At 31.5% G+C, this 24842-nt stretch overlaps 3 protein-coding genes across 4 annotated transcripts; all 3 read left to right on the top strand.

Moving 5' to 3' along the window:
- The first annotated feature begins 9600 nt into the window (after positions 1-9600).
- On the top strand, positions 9601-12034 carry LOC129312015 (transcription factor PRE6-like). The gene is made up of 3 exons (XM_054954554.1): positions 9601-9961; positions 10155-10678; positions 12009-12034. Exons 1-2 carry the CDS (start codon positions 9827-9829, stop codon positions 10305-10307), a joined length of 288 nt encoding a protein of 95 aa, XP_054810529.1. The 5' UTR covers positions 9601-9826; the 3' UTR covers positions 10308-10678; positions 12009-12034.
- A 747-nt stretch (positions 12035-12781) lies between these two features.
- On the top strand, positions 12782-16061 carry LOC129312014 (binding partner of ACD11 1). 2 transcript variants are annotated; one of them, XM_054954552.1, is made up of 5 exons: positions 12782-12905; positions 13800-13944; positions 15016-15091; positions 15256-15369; positions 15464-16061. In XM_054954552.1, exons 2-5 carry the CDS (start codon positions 13829-13831, stop codon positions 15893-15895), a joined length of 738 nt encoding a protein of 245 aa, XP_054810527.1. In that variant the 5' UTR covers positions 12782-12905; positions 13800-13828; the 3' UTR covers positions 15896-16061. The 2 variants fall into 2 exon arrangements, with proteins under 2 accessions (XP_054810527.1, XP_054810528.1); XM_054954553.1 differs by lacking the exon at positions 12782-12905 and having other exon boundaries at positions 12934-13944.
- A 6537-nt stretch (positions 16062-22598) lies between these two features.
- Positions 22599-24575, top strand: LOC129310477 (homeobox-leucine zipper protein ATHB-13). The gene is made up of 3 exons (XM_054952326.1): positions 22599-23138; positions 23306-23688; positions 24011-24575. The coding sequence occupies exons 1-3, from the start codon at positions 23033-23035 to the stop codon at positions 24374-24376; spliced, it is 855 nt and encodes a 284-aa protein (XP_054808301.1). The 5' UTR covers positions 22599-23032; the 3' UTR covers positions 24377-24575.
- Positions 24576-24842: the final 267 nt, after the last annotated feature.

The raw sequence follows: 24842 nt of genomic DNA on the forward strand, positions 1-24842 counted from the left end.
TGCAGCCTCAGTTATTTGCTTCACCCACCACCACTAATAATTACTGTGTCTCTAATGTACTTGCACGGGGCTCGACGTCAATCCCATTCAAAGTTCAACACGTGGTCCTTTTAATTTTTAATACAAGTTAAATTTTAATTTATAAATTTTTTTAATGTGCAATTTATAACCTTTTTATTTTTAATATAAAATAAAGTTAAAGTAATTAATTTTTTTTCAATTTTATCCTTAGTTATTTATTATATGTTGAATTTTTGCACAGTAATTTATTATAATTATAATATAATTGCAAAAAATGATAAAATTGAGAAGTTACATTTTTTCTTTTACAGTTTTAAGTTATAAACACAAAATTAGTTAACTTTGCATTGTATTAAAAACCAGATGAAGTGTGCTTCACTCATTTATATCTATCAATATATATCTTATGTCATGAAGGAAGGGTTCAGGGTCGAGTCAGGATTTTTAGACAAGAGAGGTTGAGATTATAAAACAAAACATACATTGTAATTGGGGGGAAAAAAATCATCTAAAGTGTGAATGCATGATACTAGTTAGGATATGCATACATATATACATTGACATATTCACATTCAAATTTGAAATACATACTTAAATGACACATGTAACTTTATTTTTAAGTTTTGCTCGTTATCGTTTCATGATATAATTAAAGATTACCAATTATCATATCGATAATAATTTTTTATGCAGTCTTCTTGTTAATATATCTCGTCATCAAAGCGGTCAGAAAATCATCTTACATCTTGTTTTGGAAATTTGTTGTGGGAACTGGACCCTATGTGTAACATTAAAAAAGGCAACTTTTTTTAAGAAGATCGTGGTTTTGGGTTTTAAATGAGATTATATGATATATATATATATATATATATGTATGTATATATGTGTATATATATATATATATGTATATATGTGTATATATATATATATATGTATATTAAAGCTGTTTAATGATAGCACATTTGCAGACTAGTTCAAAAATTTCATCCTTTAGATTTTCTTGACAAGGAAAAAAAATCATATGAAGTATAAATTGCAACATTGTACTATATGTTTCATGTGCCCAAATATCCAAATTTTTGAAATTTGTCTACTATAGGTAAATTATTTTAAAGGTTTGTAGATTTAACAATATAATCTTCCTTATTTGATCAACAGATTAATAAAACTTAGCTTCTGTTGACTTTTCAATTCCGACAACAATTATTGATGAGTATAAATGTTTTCTACATCTGCATGTAAATGTAAAATATAGAAAATGTAATCATTAGTCTCTGAGTTTCTGTATTTAACTTATTTTGATATTGGCTTTTATAGTTTTTTTTTAATTGTTTCACCTCCCTCTAGTTTATTTCATCTATAATGTTAATCCCTTTATTTTTGAATACGCCTAAAAAGATGATGAGGTAGCAATAATGGTGTTAAATATGTTGACATGTATCTAACATCATTAATCCATGTTGGAGGTGGAATTATGATTTACAGTATTGTCTGCCTCGTTTTGTTTCACATTTTAACAATGTTAGTATCAACATATTTAACATCATTAATGTCATCTCATCATTATTTTGTACATATTTAAAAATAGAGGGACTAACATATGCTTGATATGAGATAAATTAAAGGAATCTGGAGCAACAACAAAAAAACTACAAAAATTTATATCAAAACACATTAAAATTATAGAGATCAATGGTTATATTTTTCAATATTTAATAAAATGTTTAGAAGGAGATCAAATTGTTTAATTCTATTATAATACTAAGGAAAAATTAAAATCTTCAGGCCACGGTGAAAATTGGTGATTCAGCGTGATAGTATTGGAAGGGAAGGACAGTGAGACGAGGATGAACATGGAGGCACGTGACGGTGAGGCGTGGGCCAGAAGGTAATGTGCGTGTATTGACCAATTTTGATGAACTGATCCAAATTTGAATTCAGACACGTTTCTTTGTTCTTTTATCCTGAGTATCGATCATTTTTTAATAAAAACAATTTTGTTTCAAATATCATTTTATTAAAAATAATTATATTTAAAATATTATTAGGTACTAAATTGAGACATGATTTTTTTTTTTTAAGTTTTACACAAGTTCAAAAATTGCATGTGCTTTCCCCATCCATAAACAAAGCCCAACCACAATTTCTCTTTTGTCCCTTTCTTTAATTTGGCTTGCTTCCATCTTTGTGTGTCGTTCGTCAGTGTCCTTTATTTATTTATTATTATTATTATTTTTTGCATTTTTCTGCTGACTAAAAGTTTATTACGTCTCCCTGTTTTTTTACCCTGAAAATCAATACAATCCAACGAGTTATATGACACACCAAAAAGAAAAAAGAAGGAAACAAACAATGGTAAGTCTGATCGTGTTTACATTTTTATTTATTTTTAGATGTGATTCTATAATACAGTTTTTATAATTATTTAAAAAATAGAATATCTATTTGATTATATGTTATTTTGAAAACAACTTTAGAGTTAAAAAGTTGGTTGATAGTAGTTAATAATGGCGATGTCTTATGATAGTAATTCGTCATAATTGACAATAGTTTCTAGTAATTAAATGTAACATATTTTTTAAAAAGGAAATCAGCTGTAAAATGTTTATATTTTTTATTTTTAAAAATAAAAAATGAGAATAATTTTGAAAACACTTAAATCCAAACATTTACTTAAATGAATATTTTTTATTTTTTATTTTTAAATATGAAAAAAAAATCTTTTGAAAATAAGATCAAACAGGCCTTGCATAACTTGGAAAACGCACATACTAAATTAGTTTGGCATTCTTCATTTGTTCTTTTATCTTATTTCGTGTTAATTTTTTTTTAGGTTAATATTTTGTTGCCTTGTTGGGTTAGGAAAAATGGAAAATGGAAGTTATCCCGAGTAATTTAAAGAAATCTCGGAAAAGGAGTTTTGTCTCTACAATTTTCATGAAAGGATAACAATTAGAATCCAAATAAATATTATTAAATTGGAAAATCATTTTAGTTCTTGACAGATCTATCAAATTTTGCCAATTGACTAGCAATAAATTAAAGATGATGATATTTGACTTATTGAAATCGAAAGTATCAATATATATCTGGGCTATCAGGGGCAAAACCAACATTAAAGTACAAAGGAGCCAAGTAATTCAATTTTGCAAATATAAAAAAATTATATTTTCGATACATTTTCTTCTGTCATGATATATTGATGAGTTAAACAAGAGATTAGAGTATATATTTAATTTATTAAAAAATTCAACATGTATAGAAAATATCAATATATATATATATTTGATTTAAATATTCTTAATTAATATTATATGCAAATTAAATAACAAATAACATTTACGCATTGATTTTCACAATAATTGATTTCAAATAGTTTCATTAAAAAAAGGACATATGTTAGCCCACTAAATAGAAAAAATCTCGTGTCAAGAAAATATAGATCAAATTTTGAAAAATTTAAAAGTATGATTGATTCATATTGATATATAAAAAGTTTATAATTGATATATAAAAAATTTATCATTAATACTTAAGGCATTTATTATTGAAAATTTAAAATTTACAACAAGTTTATCATTAATAAACAATTATATATCATTGATAAATATAATAAATTAATCATAATATAAAATATAATAAATATTTAGATTATTTAATTTTATAACACGAGTTATATTTGTAAAAATTTCAAAGAAGGATAAAAGATTTGTGTGTGCGTGTGTGTGACGGGGAGAGAGGGAGGGAGGGAGGGAGAAACATTATTCTCTTTCTGTTAATGAAAAGTTCATAATAGACAACAATAAAATAACAAAATATGTACTTTATTGTGTATTTTTAAGTGTAAACGTGTAACAGAAAGACGTAAAATAAAGAGGGGCGGGGAACAAAAACCTTGAATGTATATATAGATATATACAAGAAAAGGGACTAAGACCGTTGATTATATATTATTAAACTAATTATAACTATTGAAAGATTAACGTTTGCTTATAATAATGTTGAAGGTATTATTCTTTTTCTATTTTGTACTTAATTTAAACCAAGTCTGGTTTAAATTTAACTTGAATCATTTTATTTATTTATCTAATTAACAATTATTTTCAGAATTTTGAGCCCTTCTTGAACGGAGAAATTAAGCTCACATAAACAGAATCAGAATCGCGCACACACACCGGCCCACATCCAATGAAAGAGTCTTTCATCAACACTCTAAATTTATGAGTTAACATATTTATAAATCATTTTAACATAATCTAAGTTTAAAATAATCAATTTAGCTCAGAATCTACCCTTGTGCAGGCGATACATTGTTTTAAAATTTTTTCGTAATTAAGAATTTATAAATCTCGACAGAAAACAAAAAATGGTCAGCCATGATGAATACGGTAAAAAAATAATTTTTACAATGAAATGAAATTTTCTTGTGTTTTTATTGCACATTCCACCAACCTCATTTATAAAGCACATTTTAAAAAGTTTATTTAATCTTATTTATAAATTATGTTATGACTTTTAAAAAAATATTTAAAAAATATTTTTAAAATTATCTTTCATAAGAGAGAAAAAGTAACATAATATTACTTTTTAAATTTATTATATAGAGGCATATTTGAAATTCTACACATTTTTATTTTTTATACTTTTTTACATTAATATTGATCAGGTTGATAAAAATGATTTATTAAGAGGATTGGGGGAATATATCATATGATGATGAATTTAAAAAATTACTAAAATTTAAGGCCACTCAATTGCTAACATTTTGTTCGGAGAAAAAGCTATAACACCTGATTAATTAATTTGATTACCACACGGGCATGAAAAAAATTGGCTAAATTTGTGAACAAGAACACATCTCCAAACAGACACTCAAGAATATATATAACATGCGTGATTCTTAATTCACTGCTGGAAAAAACGAAATCAGTGATGAACAAGTCTGTCATTAATAAGTAAAATTTATAATTAATTTTAGATTTAGTAACAGATCATCCATCACTAATTTTTATCATAAATATCACGTCACTAATTTAGTGACTAAAATGAACCTTAACAACAAAAAATATTTGTCACTAATTAATAAATTTTTATCACTAATTTATTTTATAATTAACATTTTTTTTACAAGTCCAATTATTGCCATATCACCCCTCCCATGCCACCTGATAAGTACATATCAATCACCACCCGCCATGTCATTGTTACTTGGACCTCCATGCTATGTTATCGCTTGAACCCAAGACCTCTTTTTTTTTTGGTGCCTTTTGCTAGTTGAGTTGTGATGACTTTTCATTCTTAATATGCAAAATTTAGTATATATTACTTAATTGAACCCATAAATTTTGCTTAAGTTTATTTTTATATATTTAATATATTATTATTTAAATATATGATAATATATATTATCATACACACACACATTAACACATAATATATAATTCAATATTTATTATTAGTTAATAAACGTATTATTCAATACCAAATAATATATATTATGAAAATAATTATTTTTATATGTCATTTCATATTATCTATGTTACAATTAAATATTGTAAAAATTTTATTTCATATTTAAATTTAATTAATAAAATAAAAAATATTTTTTATATATTTTATATTATATATTTTACTTATAATGAGAGAAAAATTATTTGTGTAATTTTTTAATTTGGTAATTTTGAAGTTTTTTATATGTGAACCTCTCTATGTATATTATAAATTGTTTGTTTTTATAAAATATTTGAGCTCATTTTAATAATTTTTTTAATTGAAAATATTTGTCACTAATGTAAAGATTTAGTGACAAAAATTAGTAACAGATTTAAACCGGTCACTAAATTTATAAAATTTGATTAAAATGTGAGTTACATCCTATATTTGTCATTAATTTTTAGAATTAGTGATAGATTTCATTCTGTCACAAAATTTTATTACTAATGCCAATAATCAGTGACAGATTAGATATTCATTAATAAACATCTGCCATTAATTTTAATTTTTTTAGTAGTGATAGTTCCTAGATTCCTATGCTATGAGCGACTAAAACTGTGTTTTGTTTTTCTCGAACTGTCCATATGCAAGTTCAGAGATAAACAACATATATTAGATAACCATTCCTACTGGTCGAGATTCAAGCTTTTAACAAACTCAAATGAAGGTAGCTATCACAATATAATTTTTTTGTCCGCAATATTTAAACTCAGCTTTTTAATGGGAGCCCAATACTTTACTTAAAAGAGTATATAAAGAGAATCGATCTCTCGCATATGCATAGACATTATATATCTTGATATTTTGTGTTGTTTATCACACACACCCACACACTATTCAAGTTGTGCATGGTATTAATTCAATGAATTAAAGGCATGCGTTGCCTATTTGAGAAAAGGAAAACGACATGCACAGATATATATTGGAAGTGTAAATGAAGCAATGAGCAGGCTTTTCCAATTGCCAAATTCGACTACGAACAAACTTATCTATAAATTCAGGTCGGTGGCAAAATCTAAATTATTTAAGCAAAGTCATGGTCATCATATTTAATGCCGCACCAAAAACCTGTACAGCATCTTTAAGATTAACTATTCTTCAAAAAAAGCCATGGGTTTGAATTTTTTGGGCCTGAACATGGATTTGAATTTGAATCTATAGAGGGATTTGTTCTAATTCAAAATTTTAGTATAAATTCTCATTAATCCAAACATAACACATATTGACTACAATCTCACCTAGCTCAGTAGTCATGCAAAGCATGCGAGGGATCTGTATTATAACATATATATGCTCAAGATTAAGAAAAACAAAATCAATGATGAGAAATAGCATACTGCAAATAAAAAACTTGTTGAATATTAATAGAAAAACAGAAATCAAAGCACACACACTGGCACACATATGTATCGATAAGATGTTAGGTGGCTATTTTCATTAAATAATCAGGCAGGGTGATAAAGTTGGTGGGTCTTTTATACAAATATACAATAGATAGATAGTATATAATTATCAGCAATAAATACCATTAGTATATATAGTGCTATAATGTTATACTAAAAAGAGAAATTGGTTTTCTTTTTTTGACTTAAAAAAGGAGAAATAAATATAAGGAGACGTTGAACGTGACGATCGAGTGGATGGGAGAGATAGAGTGAGAAGCCATTCCCAAATATTGTACTGGAAATTAATTAAATAATTGATAGCTTGTAATTAAAGATAGAAAATAATTGCCAGCAATTGGATGATGTTGAAATTGCAGTGCAAGTGTGCGTATGTCATTTGAAGATTTCCAAATCCAGACAATAGCCAAAACAAGCGATTCACTCTGCAAATTGATGCATATAAGATCACATATTATGGAGCCACTTGCTTAATGCTCCCAAATAAACCAGCTCAAAGTCTACCTATTCTTCAGTCTTATATGTAGGCTTTATATATGTATGTGCTTGTGTGATTTAAGGGAGAATCGTGCTGTGGACCTTAAAACAGCAACAAATTTTACTTTAGACCCAATACATTTTGATATTGTACTGCAGGCTTAAAGGCTCTTATCGCACTTTTTTTTGAGAGCGAAAGTATAATTTTGCCCTTATATGATTTGAAAACTTAGATCATATAAGACACAATGTCCATGGATGCACAATATGATATTCATGAATTCTCAATACAATATCCATGTATGTCCAGTTGATTTGTAGATTAAAATATACATCATACAGAGCATGTACAAGATAATATTTATGAATGCACGACATGATATTTATGAATTCTCAACGTAATGTCCATGCGTATCCAATTGATCTATATATTAATTAAAATAAAGTCACACAGAGCATGTACAACACAATGTCATTGATGCACAATATGATATTCATGAATTCTCAACACAATGTTTATATCCACACATAAACATTTAGTTAAAAATGCATGAATAATGTGTTGTGCATTCATAGATACTGTATTGTATATTATGTGCATTACTTGTATATTTTATTAAACCTATTGACCAATTAAATAGGTATGGATATTGTATTGAGAATTTATAAATATTGTATTATGCATTGGTGGACATTGTATTGTACATGATCCGAGTTTTCAAATCATATAAAGGCAAAATTGTATTTTTACTCCCAAGAAAATTGCAACAAAGGTCCGTAGGCCTACAGTGCAATATTAGAATGTATTGGGCATACAATATAATTTTTTTTTGAAGCCTGCAGTGTGATTCTCTCATTTTTTTAATTAAATTCAAATTCAAAACAGATAATAAACTAACCATATGTAGTAATGTATTATCTATGATATATAACATCCACCAATGAGAAAAAGTATAGAAATTCGGGCAGGATGATCCCAACATGTGTAAACAAATGTTGCTAGAGGCACCGATAAAAAAAAAAACTAAAAAAGTTGAGCAGATGACTTGTGTACTAGCCACATAACAAAGATAAAAAGAGAGATATTTGAAAAAGTTATAGACCCAGATCTTTTAGTAAATAAATACTAATAGCTAGTATATCTGAACAATTGGTTGGGGATAGAGCTTCCATGCAACGCATATGTAGCGGATCAAACATTATATATATTGATTCAAGATTTTATATGTTATATATATATATATATATATTATTAATAGGATAATATATATTACAATTGTAAATTTTCTTTATTTTTTGGTCAATTTTAACAAATTTTATTTTGCGTGTATTTTAAAATAAAAGGCCAAGATTCAATTCACTTAAAATTTTGTATGATAAACAAAATGAAGGAAGAGTAATGAAAAGGAAGGCATTGAGAATTGAATGGTAGTTAAACTTATATCAAAATATTAGTTTAAGAGTTACTTCTTTTATTAAAAAATGTAAGGCATTTTTAATCGAATCTCACTCGTTAATAAAATTGTTATTTATTTTTAAATTAACTCTATTTTTTATTTTTACTCTTATTAAACACTCTATAATAAATATAAAATCATTATCAATAAGGATATTTTTTAAAAAAGGTAATAATTACACTTCAAAAAATTAAAATATCTTATATTTTTTAACATCTTACTTCTTAAAAAATGTCTTATATTTTTAAACTGAGGGAGTAAAAATTAAAATTATAGTTAAATTATAATCAGACCAATTATAAACAAAACATTTCATTAAATATGTCAAAGCACATGCTCTACAATTTATCCACTCAACACCAATTTTTAATATTTGGATGAAAGGGGGGGGGGTGTTGGGGATAACATGGGTTTGTGTGGACAGACAGACACATAGAGGACCCGCGTGGTGGGGCGATGAAGCGGCACGTTTGCCCTATCGATCGCATATCTCTAACTCTTTCTTTCACGACATACTCTCTATCCTCCGGGCATGGCCTCTCTCTCTCTCTCTATCTATAATGTCATTTAATTAATTAATATTATTCATATCTTGACACTTACGAAATCTAATTTGAATCTCATATTAATTAAACTTGATTAGAGATTCTTCAATGTACCACGAGTAGTGAGTCATTCACTCTCAAGTCTCACAGCCTATTAATAAGAAGCGTAGCCCACCGCTTCGTCCCATGCATTTGCCATCTCTCTCCTGCCTTCAAGATTCTCTGCAGCCTACCTCCAGATTTCACGTTTCCGACGAAGACCATATTACTATATCATCACTTTTCACCTCTCTCTCTCTCTCTCTCTCTCTCTCTCTCTGTGACAAGCTAGCCCCACCTCTCCTTCTCTATTATTTAATATCGCATTCATCAGTCTCACATCTTGAAGCAGCCACTGTATTGTATCTCTCTGACAGTAGATTTGAGAATAATGTCTAACAGAAGATCTCGTTCCAGACACCCAGGTTTTAACTCCACTGATCTCAGTGATGCCCAGATCCACGATCTCGTCTCCAAGTTACAACGCCTTATTCCCCAGCTTCAACCCCCTCTCACCTCCCACCAGGTATATATATATATATATATATATTCTTCTTCCTTCTTCTCTCTCTCATCAAATATTTTGCCTGCTTTCTGGGCCACCCTAGCAACAAAATTCCTCAGAAAGTTATATAACTTGCAACTATATATGAAAGCACCAAATATTTAGTTTTTGTTGATATATCTAGTTATTCATTTTATCTGGGAGATATGTGTAGGTATCAGCAGCTAAGGTGTTGAAGGAGACTTGCAACTACATAAAGAAGTTGCACAGAGAAGTTGATGATCTCAGTGACAGATTGTCCGAGCTTTTGGCCACCACTGACCCCGACAGCACCGAAGCAGCCATTCTCAGGACCTTGCTAATGTGATATCACTCTCCTAATATACACCTACCCTTAGGCCTTACACACACGCGCACACGCACAGCACACTAGGTATGTGCTTGTCAGCATGTAACTGCATCTCTATGTCTCAGTACCCTATATATATTATTGCATATGCATGCCCCTCTTAATGAAAAAGGCTTTAGTCCTTTACACTGCTTGTAGACTTGTGAACTAATTGTCCCGTCTCCCTCTCTGCACACACACACACACTGACACACACAAACATATATATGTTGCTATATAAAATAACACGGGTTACACATATTTCTCAACGAGCTCTTATCAGATTGGATTTGCATTCTTGAAGGATTTGATGTATACAGATTGGAGCGTATAGTGCATGAGTAATAAAGGTGCTATTCTAACAATAATTAATTAGAAGATGGTGTTTTAATTAATGTTAGGGATTTATAACTATAATAACGAGAGAATCAGAACAGAGAAGATATGAGTAGAGCCATACATAATGGTAGAGAAGCAAACAATGGGTTAGTGCATGTGACATTAATAATTAATTAAGCACACACAGCATTTGTTGTCATATTTCTGGTCCCAACCTCCTGATGATATTAGTGTTCGGCAATAATTAGAGAGGACCCCCTCTGTGATAACTAACTCGTGAATCATGCATCACAGCCTTTTTTCCCCGACAAAATCATGCATGTTGTTAATAGATACTCGCAGATGGATGATCGAGAAGGATGTGTGTGGGGGTTGGGTTGGTTTGATTGATTTAATAGAAATTATTTAGGGTACGAGAAATTCAGGGGTTAGCTTAATTAATTAGGAAGTGATGTGATCAAGCTTTCTCTGTTATTGCCGTGCGTTGAACGTGAACTCCTTCAAAGTCTCCACTTTGTGGTGCATGCATCAATCTTTCTGGCGGCAACTTTAAATCAAATTGCTAACTCTCTATGAACTACCTATACATATATGACATGTTTAATTTGTAGCCGTACAATATATATTTGCGTATAGTAAACAAGATACGGTTATTAATATTTTATACTACTATGATCCTATTTATAAAGCATTTTCAACATGTTTTACCATAATCAAAAAAAATATCAAAACTCATTAACTCTATTTAAAAATTTGATAATTTTTCAATTTTCTTTCTATTATATATATATATATATATTAACAATGCGTTTTTTCTCTTTAATATTCAATGGAGGTCAAATGAAAAAAATTACAATAAAAATTTAATAAATTGATTTATAAATAAGACAAAAAAAATCTTTTCTTTCTCACCTATAAATAGAATCAGTGGAGCATAGTACTACTTTACAAAGTTTACATCATCATTTTCTTCATTTCATTTGTTGACCACTTTACTTATCCTATCCTTCCTATTTCTTGAACCGACTTCGTTTGATATTCTATATATTCTTCAATAGATGCTTGACCTCTATTTGTATGTTCTTGATATTAGCATTGCACTTTCATTGGTATTACGTACATCAATGAATTAATATGGAACGAAACGTGCGTTTCATTTAATTGGGTAACTTATTACCTTCACTTGTCCATCGCTATAAACAACTCCTTATTTTTTTCCCCATGACTTGAAAAAGCTAATTATACGTCTATTATGGAAAAAAATTATAATTTTTAGTCTCTAATAATAATCGTTTTTTCTTTAACCCAGGTCAAGATTCTTATAATGTTTTTTTAATCCAGGAATTAGTTTTCATGATTAACTTCGGTCAAGGTCCTCGAAGATGAAGTATCGCTGACGAGGTAGTGTTTAACATGTCGCTCATGCATATGGTCTCTTGGCTTTGCCATTGATGTGGACGCCATTTCTGAAATTTAATTTGTGCTTTAGTTAGCATTCCTATATGAACGCGCGCGCGTATGTATATGAGGTTTTATAACTAGCTCCAATAAACTTCTTCTTCTTGTTTTTTTTTTTTAATAACTCTTTAAAATATTCTTCCTCTCCTTGAGATTAATTGTGGAAAGTAAATATTTTTTTAAATATATGTTTGCTCTTGAGACTAAAATATAACCAAAATACCCTGGAACTTAATTACGCTTGATTTATTTTATAAAAATATAACTTGTAAAAAATATTTCTTAAAATTTTATTGCAACGTTATTTTGGATTTAGTTTATTATAAAATTATCAAATCTATGAAATTATTTGTGACTTGTGGGGTAATAATAAAAACAAAAGGAATCCATTAAAATAAGGGTTATTGTAGTTAATTTTATTCATATGGATACAAATAAGATTAGGGCATATTTTAGTGTCATAAGAGATTTTCCGTGACATTTTATTTTCAAAAATCTGCTGCTGATCCTTCTTCACCTTTGATTTTTCCTGAACTTAAAAAATACAGAATGAAAAAAATTGTTACAGTCCTATGATTAGCATGAGTTCGGAGCCCATCCTTTTGTAGAGAAGTGGAGGCCCACTTGGCTTGCATTAATTTGGATCAGGAAGCCCAATTTGTGATGCGTTTTGGATTGTCACGTGGCACACATGGCACAACACAGCGATATCAAAGGAGGGTCTCTCGCACCTTCTGCCAGGTCCTACTCACTCGTACACTGGCTTTCTGCCTTTTTGAGGTCCCTTTTTTTCTCTTCGATCTTAACTTGTATTATGTATTTTGGCAATCAATTGATCTTGCGTTTGCTATTTGCTGTTATTATTTTTCATTTCTTCTTTAATTTGTTTGGGTATTTTGTTCTCTTCATTTTTATGAAACATTTGCATCATCTTACAGCTTTCTCTTCAGTTTTCCCCCTTGTGGCTCGTTTTCTGGAGAGGAGCTTTTGTTAGCTTTTATTGTTCTTTCAATTGGGATGTTACGGGAAGGATTGTGTTAGGCTCTTAATGTGAGATATAAGGTTGATGAGTCATGAATTCGGAGGTTCTAACTTGATCTAATTTATTTTGAGAGTAGACGCGCAAGTTCAGTCGTGTGAGAGTTGTGATCGACATTTTATAGTACCTTTGTGATCTCAAATTAACGTTGTAATTTTTATTAAGAATTAGTCAATGGTATTGAAGCTTTGAGAGAGGCGGGTAGAATTAGGAATCAACCACAACCACTGAAATTCAATGCTGAAAATTTAGTAAATTAAGCGTGAAAAGCTATTATGAAAATAATAGATCTGAAAATCCTTGGTGGTTGCTCAAGTCGGGTGGCAGTGGGGTGTTGGTTGCTTTGAGAAGTGGTGGAGTGGCTTTGATGGGATGTGATAGTAGTAATGATTGGTGGTGGTGTCGAAGTTCTAGTGTGGAAATTGAGGTAAAAGGGTCAAGGTGAAAGGACAACGTAAACAGCTGGTGATGCTGAACATGGAATTGATCATGATGGATGAATAGCATATATTATCTTGGAATGTTGAAATTATACATTGCATTTGAAGTGTTTTTCCTACCTGCACCTTTTGTTTGTTGATTCGTTCTTTTCTGACATGATTACATTTTTTCCCTTCATTATGATCAATTTGAAGGGAAATCTGCTTGAAAACATATTGGTAAGATGGATGCTGATGGATATGTTGTTGAAGTTACAAGCCTATCCCCAAAAGCCACAGAGAAGGATGTCTATGATTTTTTTGCTTTCTCTGGTGTAATTCAGCATGTTGAAATTGTGAGGTAAATTTTGACTGTTAAACTTGATTCTCATCAGATTTTTAAGGATGATGCATGCGCTACTTCTTGATGATTAGTTATCTACTGTGAAGAATTCAATTTGATTCTGTGCATTTCTCGTTGAAAAGTGAAGCTAAAGTCCAGTATATTTAGTCCACAATTTCTCTGAAGTCCATGCCCTTATTGATTTTTTTATCTTTGAAGCTACAGCTGAGATAGCCCTTTCTATAAAAAGAATGTTTTTTCCCAAGTTTGTTTCAAATCCAATTATCAAAACAAACCAATTTAACTAAATCAGATTGCTAAAGAAATTTGTAGTCTCATTTCTTTGACAGCCACAATGATCTCCTCACCCACCTGTGCATTTTCCCTTATCGCATCACTAAATTTGGTTGCATATGTCTCCATTTCCTCCCAAGAGTGGAAAACATGAAAAAAATATAGCCCATGTAAATAAAAAGTCTCGTTGGTTCCATGAAGCTGCCTTTAATTGAACCTGGAAAAACTAACTGCACTTCACAATATTGTATGTGGTGTTTCTTATGGCAACTCTTTGTAAATTGATTGATTTAAAGGGAAAGAAAGATCTTCTGGCTCATAATTTTGAACGTACAATTCACCATAAATGAGTTGCCTTTAATTTCTGAGAGTCATTTGATTTGTTTCTTTTTATTACTTTCATTCTGTAGTCTATGGCATATAGTTGGCCTAGAAATGTAGGTCATGAATGATGGACTGAAAGGAATCCTATCGGTTTTCACTTTATATTCTTTTTAAATTTCTAATTGGAACTTAAACATTAAATCTTTCTGTCTGCAAAAAAAAAAAAAAAAAAAAAATTCCTTTCTGTTGCCTCCTTGCTGTAATTCAGATTGTATATAAATTAGCTTGAAAAAGCTGCCCTAAAGATAGACTGCAACCGTTTCCACGGGGCATGCTAGACATAATTGTTTGCTTTTGCTAATTCAATGTGAATCAATCATTTATAGTCTTTACCATATTTTTTTTATTGAATATTGATTTTTTGCATGGTATTTTGTATTTAATATGCATCTCACCTATTTCTGGATATAGGTCTGGTGATGATGCCTGCACTGCTTATGTGACATTCAAAGATGCATATTCTCAAGAAACTGCTTGCTTGCTCAGTGTGAGTATTGGTCAGATTATACTTGTAATACTTATTAATAGGTTTTTGTAATCTACTGCTCCACTAAGTCATCTCAATGACCATTTCCATATTTGCCACCAAATAATATGATTGATCAGGCAGTCTATGATAGTTATTCTTTCGTTTATTATCTGGTCTGTTAGGGTGCTACTATTTTAGATCAACGTGTGTGCATAACACACTGGGGGCAGTATAGAGATGAACATGACTTTTGGAGCAGCCCTTCCTATAGGGGAGCTGAGGAAACTACTTCAACTGTAAGTATGTGCATTTCCTTAACTTCTGCTAAACTGCTGACGATTATAGATTTCTCTTTTTATTCAAATATTGTTTGTGTCATGTCTATTACAGCAACATCAAAGCAGCCATTTTGTGTCCTCCGCTGGAGAAGCAGTTACTGTGGCACAAGAAGTCGTTAAGACCATGCTAGCAAAGGGATATGTTCTTGGAAAGGACGCTTTGGCAAATGCCAAAGCATTTGATGAGTCTCACCACGTTTCAGCAACTGCCTCAGCAAAGGTTGCTGAGCTGAACCAGAAAATTGGCCTCACTGAGAAAATATCTGCCGGGGTTGATGCTGTTAAGTCTGTGGATCAGAAATATCATGTCTCAGAAACAGCCATGTCAGCTGCATCAGCCACAGGAAGATCAGTTGCAGCAGCTGCAAATACTGTGGTAAATAGCAGCTATTTTTCAAAGGGAGCCTTGTGGGTTTCAGGTGTTTTATCCCGAGCCGCAGATGCAGCGGCTGATCTGGGTAGCGGCGGTGGTGGTAGGCAGTGAGTCATTGGGTCATTCAATCCAAATTCTTGTTTATACGTCTGCTGCACTGCGGAATAGGTTTGTCAATACATTTATAGGGTTATTTTATATCAATAGTGTTCTCAGTTGTTGTATGTGAGGATTTCTTCAGGATATGAATTAAGAGGATAATAGTTAATACAACAAATCAATGTGTACAGAGCACAAACTAATCTCGCCTCAGACGTTGCCGTTGGATAATTATTGAAAACAAGGGAAGGGAAGGGATGGTCGTAGTGTTGAGGGATGAGCCATTAAAATTGAGACCTATTGGATAGTAGTGGGTCTCAGTATGGGGACAGTGGACAAAGAATTAAAAACGTCCTTCAATCAGTGGTTGTTTCCATCTATTTCTAGTCTTAAAAAGTGAGGTTTGTGTATCAACTTCTGGTTTAACACCTCACAAAAGACTTGAAAATTCAATTCAGTTAGGGCATTGGGTTTATTAGGACCAGGACATGCCTTTAAGTTGAAAGAGCATTTACTGAGTCAGGATTTTGTAGGATGTGTGTCAAATCCTTGTTATATGCTTGTGTTTGTAAAGAGAGAGTAAAAGGCAATGTGAGCTCTGCCTACTACTGCGATGATTCATGACAAAATGAGTAGGGCTATGAACCATATTTTTAAAATGGACAAGACTTTTGCAAGCACAGCCCTTTAGCTTCTTCCTTTTATTTTATTTTTTTAAAAAGAGAAATCAATTAAAAAACATGTAACTCATACAGCTCATAACCTAAACAATAACTTAATTTCGGCAATTTAAATGTATCGAGCTCCAAGTTGGAAATGTAGAAGAAAATAGATACGATAAATATATAAGTAGATATGAAAAGAATGAAAGAAATACAGTAATTGATTTGCACATCAAACTTTTGATGATGATTTAAATGTTAAACATTTTAATTTTCAGCCGTGACTGTAGAAATTTTTGTTTTATGACATGATTAAATTTGTCACCTTGTGCGCGGATTATTATTTTTTTCGTGGTTTTGTATTAAAAAAATGAAAAGAAATTGTGTGAGAGGGGAGTGAGATCATGTTGTCATGAAAGAAGAGGTAACCTATCCATTCAACTATTGGTTGCTTTGTCTATTCCATTTTCCCATGTCTTTTCTTTTTCTCTCAACAATCTCTTTATTTATTTATTTTTTTTCTTAATTTATTTTTCATTTTTTTAATTCTCTATCTCTCCCCCACGCACACTCACACCACACGGCTACGAAGCAGAAGGCTCTTGTTTCTTTCACATTGCCCCGTTGCGTCCCACTGGCCCAATTTGTCAATTTCAGGCATCACTTTCGCAACTTGTTAGATGTTTTCAAATGAAGCCGCCTTGTATTTATTCATCCATTCATCTATTTCTTCAATTTATTTGAAATTCCAATGAATAATAATATAATCCCACATGTTCGTGTGAGTGCATGTATGTGTCTCTTTTCTTTTCTAAAATTTTTAATATATAATCTCTGCTCTTTTTTGTATACTAGCTATGAATATAATTAAAATTCTGTCACAAGTATATGCTTATATTTTTATTATTATAAATTTAGCTTTGACATTACAAAATAATTTTTCTTGTGAAAAAACAATTATTCGGACAACATTATCGCCAAAACTTCTTATAATTAAAGTCCTACTTCTGTAAACAGTGTGTTAGTCTTAATTATATTCTTTTGTCCAACATGTCAATGTTGGTTTAGCCAATGACATAGAGTAATTATTTGTTATAAAAATTAATTAGATGTCCCTTCCTTTACTAGTCTTTTTCCATGTTGTCTTTTCCCCTCTCACTTTCTTCTCCACGAACTAAGTTTTTGTTCCTCCTTAATCGTATTTGTTTTTTAAAAATCCCCAAAAATGCCCTACATGCGTATAAATAACAAATGTAACAGTTTTAATTATACTGATAATTAATAATTATGACTTTATAAATTTTACGTTTGACAAATTAGATGCATGTAATTATATTTTGTGATAAAGCAACTCTTAGTTTTTTTTTATATTTAAAGGTTCTATCCATTTTGTCACTCAACTTTAATTCCTATCATTTGAGTCCTTAACATTTGTTTCAATTATCAAGTCACTCTTTTATGTTTTTCAAGACAAAGTAACATTACTAAAAAAAAGCTGACATAGAAATTAGATTGTTGATGCAGAACATACACTTGAATTAAATAAAATACATTAGTCAAATTTGCCAATTCTAATTACTTATCAAAAATCCATGGTAGTGATGACAATACAATAAAATAATAAAATAAAGAAAAAAATATAACTTTCAATTTTTACACTTTACTCGAATTTTATTATAGATTCTTACATTTTTTTTTTGGAATTCTAGTTTCCTATATTTTTATTTTTTGATATTCTAAGTCCCTAAATGATCAAAATGAACAAAATGTAGGGACCTTAAATGAACGTAAAACACCAAAAATAAAAGTGAAGAGACTAAGACACTGAAAAAAAAGTGCAGAAACATATAATAAAACATGAATAAAGTGCATGAATCAAAAGTTATGTTTTTCCTAAAATAAATTATAGATATATAATTAGGATTTAACAGATTTGATTGATATGTTTTATTTAATCCACGTGTATATTCTACTTCAACAATCTAATTTTCATATCAGCATTTTTTTAGGACTATTTTCTCTTACTAAACATAAAGAAGTGACTTGATAACTAAAGCAAACATTAATAACTCAAATGATAAAAATTAAAGTTAAGGAACTAAATTGATAGATTAAAAGTTGTCTCATCGCTTATACTTTCTATTGATCAATTTATGTCACTGCTTCACAATATTCTCATAAGGAAGATTAACACGGCCATAATACTATTTTAATTTTTTATAAAAATTATAAGAAATCAATGGTAAAATTTTTTTTAAAAAAATCATATCCTTCATAAATTATGAATAATACAATCCATTATCTAGATTTTGCACCATGCAGTGGCCCATAGATCTAATTTCATATCAAAATATAAAGAATTACTATCAAATCCTTGCAATAGGTACAATTAAATACAAGTAGATCCATTAACAACTTAGCCAAGTAAAATAAGCAAAATGATAGTCATTTTGCTATCCAAGTTATCGATGAATCTCATCATACGTTATGAAAGGACCTAAACATAATTGATCATCCTCTAAGTTGTTAAAAATACACATAAAATTCAAGTATTTTGCACCTTTATGTACTTTTCAGTTAAAAGAAATTAATAATAATAAAAAGAAAACAATAAAATCAAAAGCGGACCGGTAGTTGAAGGATCAACATCAATGCACATCTCCTCATGAACAAAAATCCAAAAATCAAACATTTGAAAAAATTGGAAAGCAAGAAAAAAAAAACACTAAAAAAAGGAAAAGGAAATTGCGTTGGATGGAGCAATGCAAGACAGCACATGGGATTTGAACAAGGAGAACAAACCAGAAGCACCAGAGCATGTGGATGAGAAGATTCCATCATTAGATTTTTTTTTCCCCCAACTTTTGAAATATAAATAATATATATAAATTTTAAATTTATTATTTAAAAAATTAATAAATATGGAGGGGGAAAAAAAGGAAGGAACATGGGAATGGGGTATCCTTTCAGGCAACTAATAAAGTCATGTGAAGCTGAGAAGGCTACTTGTCTTTGCCTCCTTATTTTAAAAGTTCTCTTTCCATGTGGGACCTACCCTCCCTGTGATCGCTTTCATGTAGTTCCTCTCAGCTTTCAGTTCAATCCCATCCGACTTATCTCATTTGTTTTGGTTAGATCCGATGGCTATCTTTTGCATTAAGTGAAATTATATATTATTTTAAAATTTATAACAACTTACGTGGCTAAATGTAATTTTTTTTTTTGATATCATAATAGATGGATGCGATGCGATTTTTCTGATTAAAATTAAATAGGATGCCATATGCGCATGCAATCTAAATTTAAATCTTACCCATCATTATCAATGTACTCTCTTGTTTAACCGGATGTGCGACATGCTTATTCCGTGTTTGAATATATTAACTCATTAAATTAGATTCAAATAATTTAGGGTTTATTACTTTTAAAAAAGGAACCCACTAAAAACATTTCTTTCGCTTATCAATTTTAAAAAAATAATAATTTTATTTTGATTAAGAATAAAAACCTAAAATCTAAATAATTAAAAAATAATTATAAAAATATTTATAAATTGTTCACTAATAAAGTCCCATATCAATAGCATTAAATAATAATAATAAAAATAAATAAATGTAAGGCTCATATCCTCCAAAGTCCTTTCTTTTTGGTGGGTCCTTTCCTGAGTGTCTTGTTTTCTCAAAGACCAAATTCATGGATCCCCACTTTTGTAAAATAAGGCTGCTCATCATTTCTCTTCATCAAAAGCCACCCTTGAACTAACCCTATTTCATATTCATTCACAGTTCATCCCCATGCATGCATGCGTGATCCATCACTTCACACAAAGTGTAGAACCATTGTACTGGACGCAAAACCCCAGAAATCAAGTCAACAATTAATATTCGTATGGTACCAAACAGACACAGACCTCAATTAATTAATCCCATGAAGTTGAAATGAATATATATATATATATAATCACCTTCAATGGCTTCGATCCGCTGGGTGAAATTAGATAAAGAACTGCACAACTAAACAAGGCAAGTGAGGTGTCAATATCACGCTTCCAATTGATCTCATGTGTTAAATCAATAGATGGGAGCCGTTAAGTCAAGTAAGAACCTGGAAGCTTTATTGTATTTCAGCAAATTCATTTGGGACCATATTGTGATGGACCTGCAAATTTAATCCCTCTCTCTCCCCCCCACTTCTCTCCCTCCCTCTCTTTCTCGTCGGTCTCTGTTGATGTCCCTTTTCATATGAGAAATTTTCAGTGAGGTTGAGTGTACTTTTTTTACTCCTCCGATCTCTGCAAGTGTGTGTGTCTGTGTATATGTATTTTTCCCCATGTTGACACTATGTGTGGGTCAACCGCACATTAATTTGTTGGACACAATTGTCATATCCGTGTATATGGCAAATGCAACATCCCCAGTAGCGAAACTGTACATGTCCTTTTTACTGGCTGATGTGAAATCCTAACCCCAAATTCACAAATTTTAATTTCCGGACCTGTACACACACGCACAGCACAAAACTCTTTCTTTGTAGCCCTCGCTCTGCAGAAACTTGCAGTTTTCAATAGTGAGGAAGTAAATGCTTGCTGTTTGGAAAGATGAATCTAATTTTCCGGGCCCTCATTTTTTGCACATACACAATTACACGATCAGAAGTTTGATTCTGTTTACTGAATCACCAAATTGCTTACTACTATGTATAAGGGACGGCATATAGTTTAGAGGAGCTGCACAATGCACACGAGGTACTTGGTTTATGTGCTGAGAGAGAGTAATTGTTTATTGGTTATGGGGCAAGAATATTTATAAAATATTTTGTGAGGAGCTATATAGACATTCTAAACTATATCATGGTACAAATTTCAAACCATAATGGAGGCCAAATATAAAATAAGTGGGAGTTGTGGGTTTCACATGTTGTGTCAAGTGTAAATGGATTAACGGCAAAATTAGTCCTGAATTATAATGAACATGATCTTTTAAGCTTGATGGAAAAAATTGCACTACAATATAATTTACAATATCTTTTAACTTCTTGCAAAAAACTCTATAGGTATTTTTAACTGTTAGCCCTCGTTTATTCTATTGCATGCATACACATGTATAATTATTGTGTTTAAAGATGATGAAAGGGAGCATAGAAAGAAGTGGGATGTTAGATGGAGATGCATGCAGAAGGTTTGTGAAAAGGACAAAGAAGAGGTGTGTGAAGTGAACTCATGACATACGTTTACAGCAGAGAGAGGCTGAACTGAAACTGAGTGGTGGTGGTGGTGGTGATGAAGGAGCAGAGAAGGAGATAGATAAGATCATAATAAGGGTCTGATGGGAAAGGAGGTTCATCCTAATGCACGATGCTTGTTGGTGGGTTAGGTAGCAACCCCTGTCCCTCCTCTTCGGACCCATCCCCTAGATTCCTGCTCCCTCCCTCCCTCCCTCCCTCCCTCAAAACACAACCCATTTTGGACTTCTTGTTTTCGCCAACTCATTTCTCTTCTCTCTCAAGTAACCTCTTTTCTTTCCTCTCCACATATAAACTAATCTCTCTATATTATCACCACAGCTAGACCCACACCATTTTAACAATTTCTTTCTTTCACTTTCAACAAGAGCCAGCACTTGCCCCATGTCAGGGCTTTTTATGATATGCATGCATATGCTTTGATTACATATATGTATGTATCGTTAAGCTTTGTTTAATCTCCATATTTCGGCCTGAATTCAGGTCTCTTAACAATGGAATCAAGTGTCCAGCTGCGATATGGATAACTATAATTAAAAAGACAACTGTCTTTTTAAGAAAAATAGCTGCCCATAATTACCTTGTCTCCTAACTGAGAAACTAGTTTATCATTAGAGAAATAATTACATGTTATACATGCGCCTACATATGCACACCCCAATATCAAATAGGTTGGCGCATTTCTTAATTTTTCTTTTCTTTTTTTTTTTTTCTTTTTACTCTCAATTCATTTTAAGACTCTGATTTCTGTCTCGTATAATAAAATATTGTGGAGTTTCCCTTCCCTTTGCCACTGGTAACTTGCAGACAATAAGAAAAATTTCAGTGATATATAGGGAAGTTGAGGGCCAGAACTTCGAATTTAGAACTCTAGATCGAACACGCTCTCTCTCTTCTCTCTCTCTGTCTTCCCCCTCGCAACTTCCTTTTCCTTTTACAAATATTCACATAAAAGGAGAGAGAAAAAGAAACTCTTCCTCACAAAACCGATAAGATATATAAGTCATCCTTCAGAACAATTTCCCATCCTTGAAGAAGCACTGATAATTTATTCTTAAATTTAGCAGAGGAAGAAGTTATGTAGTATAGAACTTAGTCTTTGTTATTCTTTTGCGCACATCAAGTGATTATTTTAAGGTTTGAGCATGGCCAACAAGAATCTTCTCTTCTCTCAGTTCAACACCATGATCAGAATATCATACAGCTTTTGAGGATCTGTGACGGGCCAATCGTAGCAAGCGATGAAATGGATTTCTTTCCGGCAAATTTCATATTACAGAACCCTCACCAAGAAGTAGACCACCATCAACCTCCACCGTGTCTCAACTCAATTCTGCCTCAAGATTATCATGGTACTCTCTCTCTCTCTCTCTCACACACACACACTCTCTCTCTAATCAACAGAGTCAAGGCAAGGTAGCTCTCTAATCAACAGAGTCAAGGCAAGGTAGCTAGCTACTCATATATATATATATATATATATTATAGGACTGAATTGGGGCTTGGAATTTTGATGCAGGAGGAGCGTCACTTCTAGGGAAGAGATCTATGACTTTTTCAGGACTTGAACTTGGCGGTGAAGAAGCAAATAATGGTGAAGAAGACATGTCTGATGATGGATCTCAGGCTGGGGAGAAGAAGAGGAGGCTTAACATGGAACAGGTGAAAACACTTGAGAAGAGCTTTGAGCTAGGAAACAAGCTTGAGCCTGAGAGAAAAATGCAGCTGGCTAGAGCTCTTGGGCTGCAGCCTAGGCAGATTGCTATATGGTTCCAGAACAGAAGGGCTAGGTGGAAGACGAAGCAGCTGGAGAAAGACTATGATCTTCTCAAAAGGCAGTATGAAGCTGTCAAAGCAGATAATGATGCCCTTCAAGCTCAAAACCAACAACTTCAAGCAGAGGTTAATTACCAATCTTCTTGTTAACTCCTAAACTGTACAGCTTTTTCTTAGCTTCATGCGCTGTTTATGTTGGATGAGAAAGAGAGAAGTCTTGTGAATTTTATTTTGTAGAATAAAGCTTGGCAATCATTATCTTTTCTTTACAAGTATATGTTTTTGCATTTTTGACCTTTCTTTCATTCACATCCCCAATTAATAATAACCTTTGTATAAAGCTGCTTTAACTTCTCTATTTTTTTCCTTTGCAACCTCTTGATTGGCTATAACTTTATTTATTGGTGAATGATTGGCTAATTTTATATTTGATGGAACTGATGTGCAGATATTGGCACTGAAAAGCAGAGAAGTGCCAACTGAATCCATCAACCTCAATAAGGAAACGGAGGGATCTTGCAGCAATCGGAGTGAGAATAGCTCAGACATCAAGTTGGATATCTCAAGAACACCTGCTATAGACAGTCCTCTATCCACTCATCAAATTACAAGCAGAACCTTGTTCCCATCAACATCTAATTCTGCTAGGCCTGCTTCCGGAGTGGCTCAGCTTTTTCAAACCTCTTCAAGACCAGACCTTCAGTGCCAGAAGATTGATCATATGGTCAAAGAAGAGAGCTTGAGCAACATGTTTTGTGGGATTGATGACCAGACAGGGTTCTGGCCTTGGTTGGAGCAGCAACATTTCAATTGAAGAAGCATCAAGAGAGTTTTCTTATCAATTAAATTACCACACTTTTGTTCATTTGAGTTCTTAAATTAATTAAAAACCCGTGTTTTTGGTTACTTGATGTATAAAATAGGATATATCAAGTAGATTTTTTTTTTCCTGCTTTGGGACTTTGAAAAATTTTTACATGGAAGAATAAATTATGGTCTAGCTGTAGCTATAATTTTTGTTTCCCTTTTGGTTTGTTTGAAACTTCATTCTGGCGTAAAATTCATTGGTTGAGTTACTTCTTGATGATGATGACCATGAAACATTAGAATAAGAAAAGAGATTATCTCAGCTGACATTTTTTGTCATCTTTAATCCATTTTTCCTGAAGCTTGCTTTGGGAATCATACCTTTCTGAATGTGCTATGAAAAGAAAGCCCCTGCAATGATTTATGCAGATTTCATCAATCAACAGCATCGGTGAACAACAAAATCTACTCGA

Source organism: Prosopis cineraria, unplaced genomic scaffold (genome assembly GCF_029017545.1).
Source record: "Prosopis cineraria cultivar Desert tree isolate PC_DT_omini unplaced genomic scaffold, ASM2901754v1 PC5, whole genome shotgun sequence".
NCBI classification, from domain to species: domain Eukaryota; kingdom Viridiplantae; phylum Streptophyta; class Magnoliopsida; order Fabales; family Fabaceae; genus Prosopis; species Prosopis cineraria.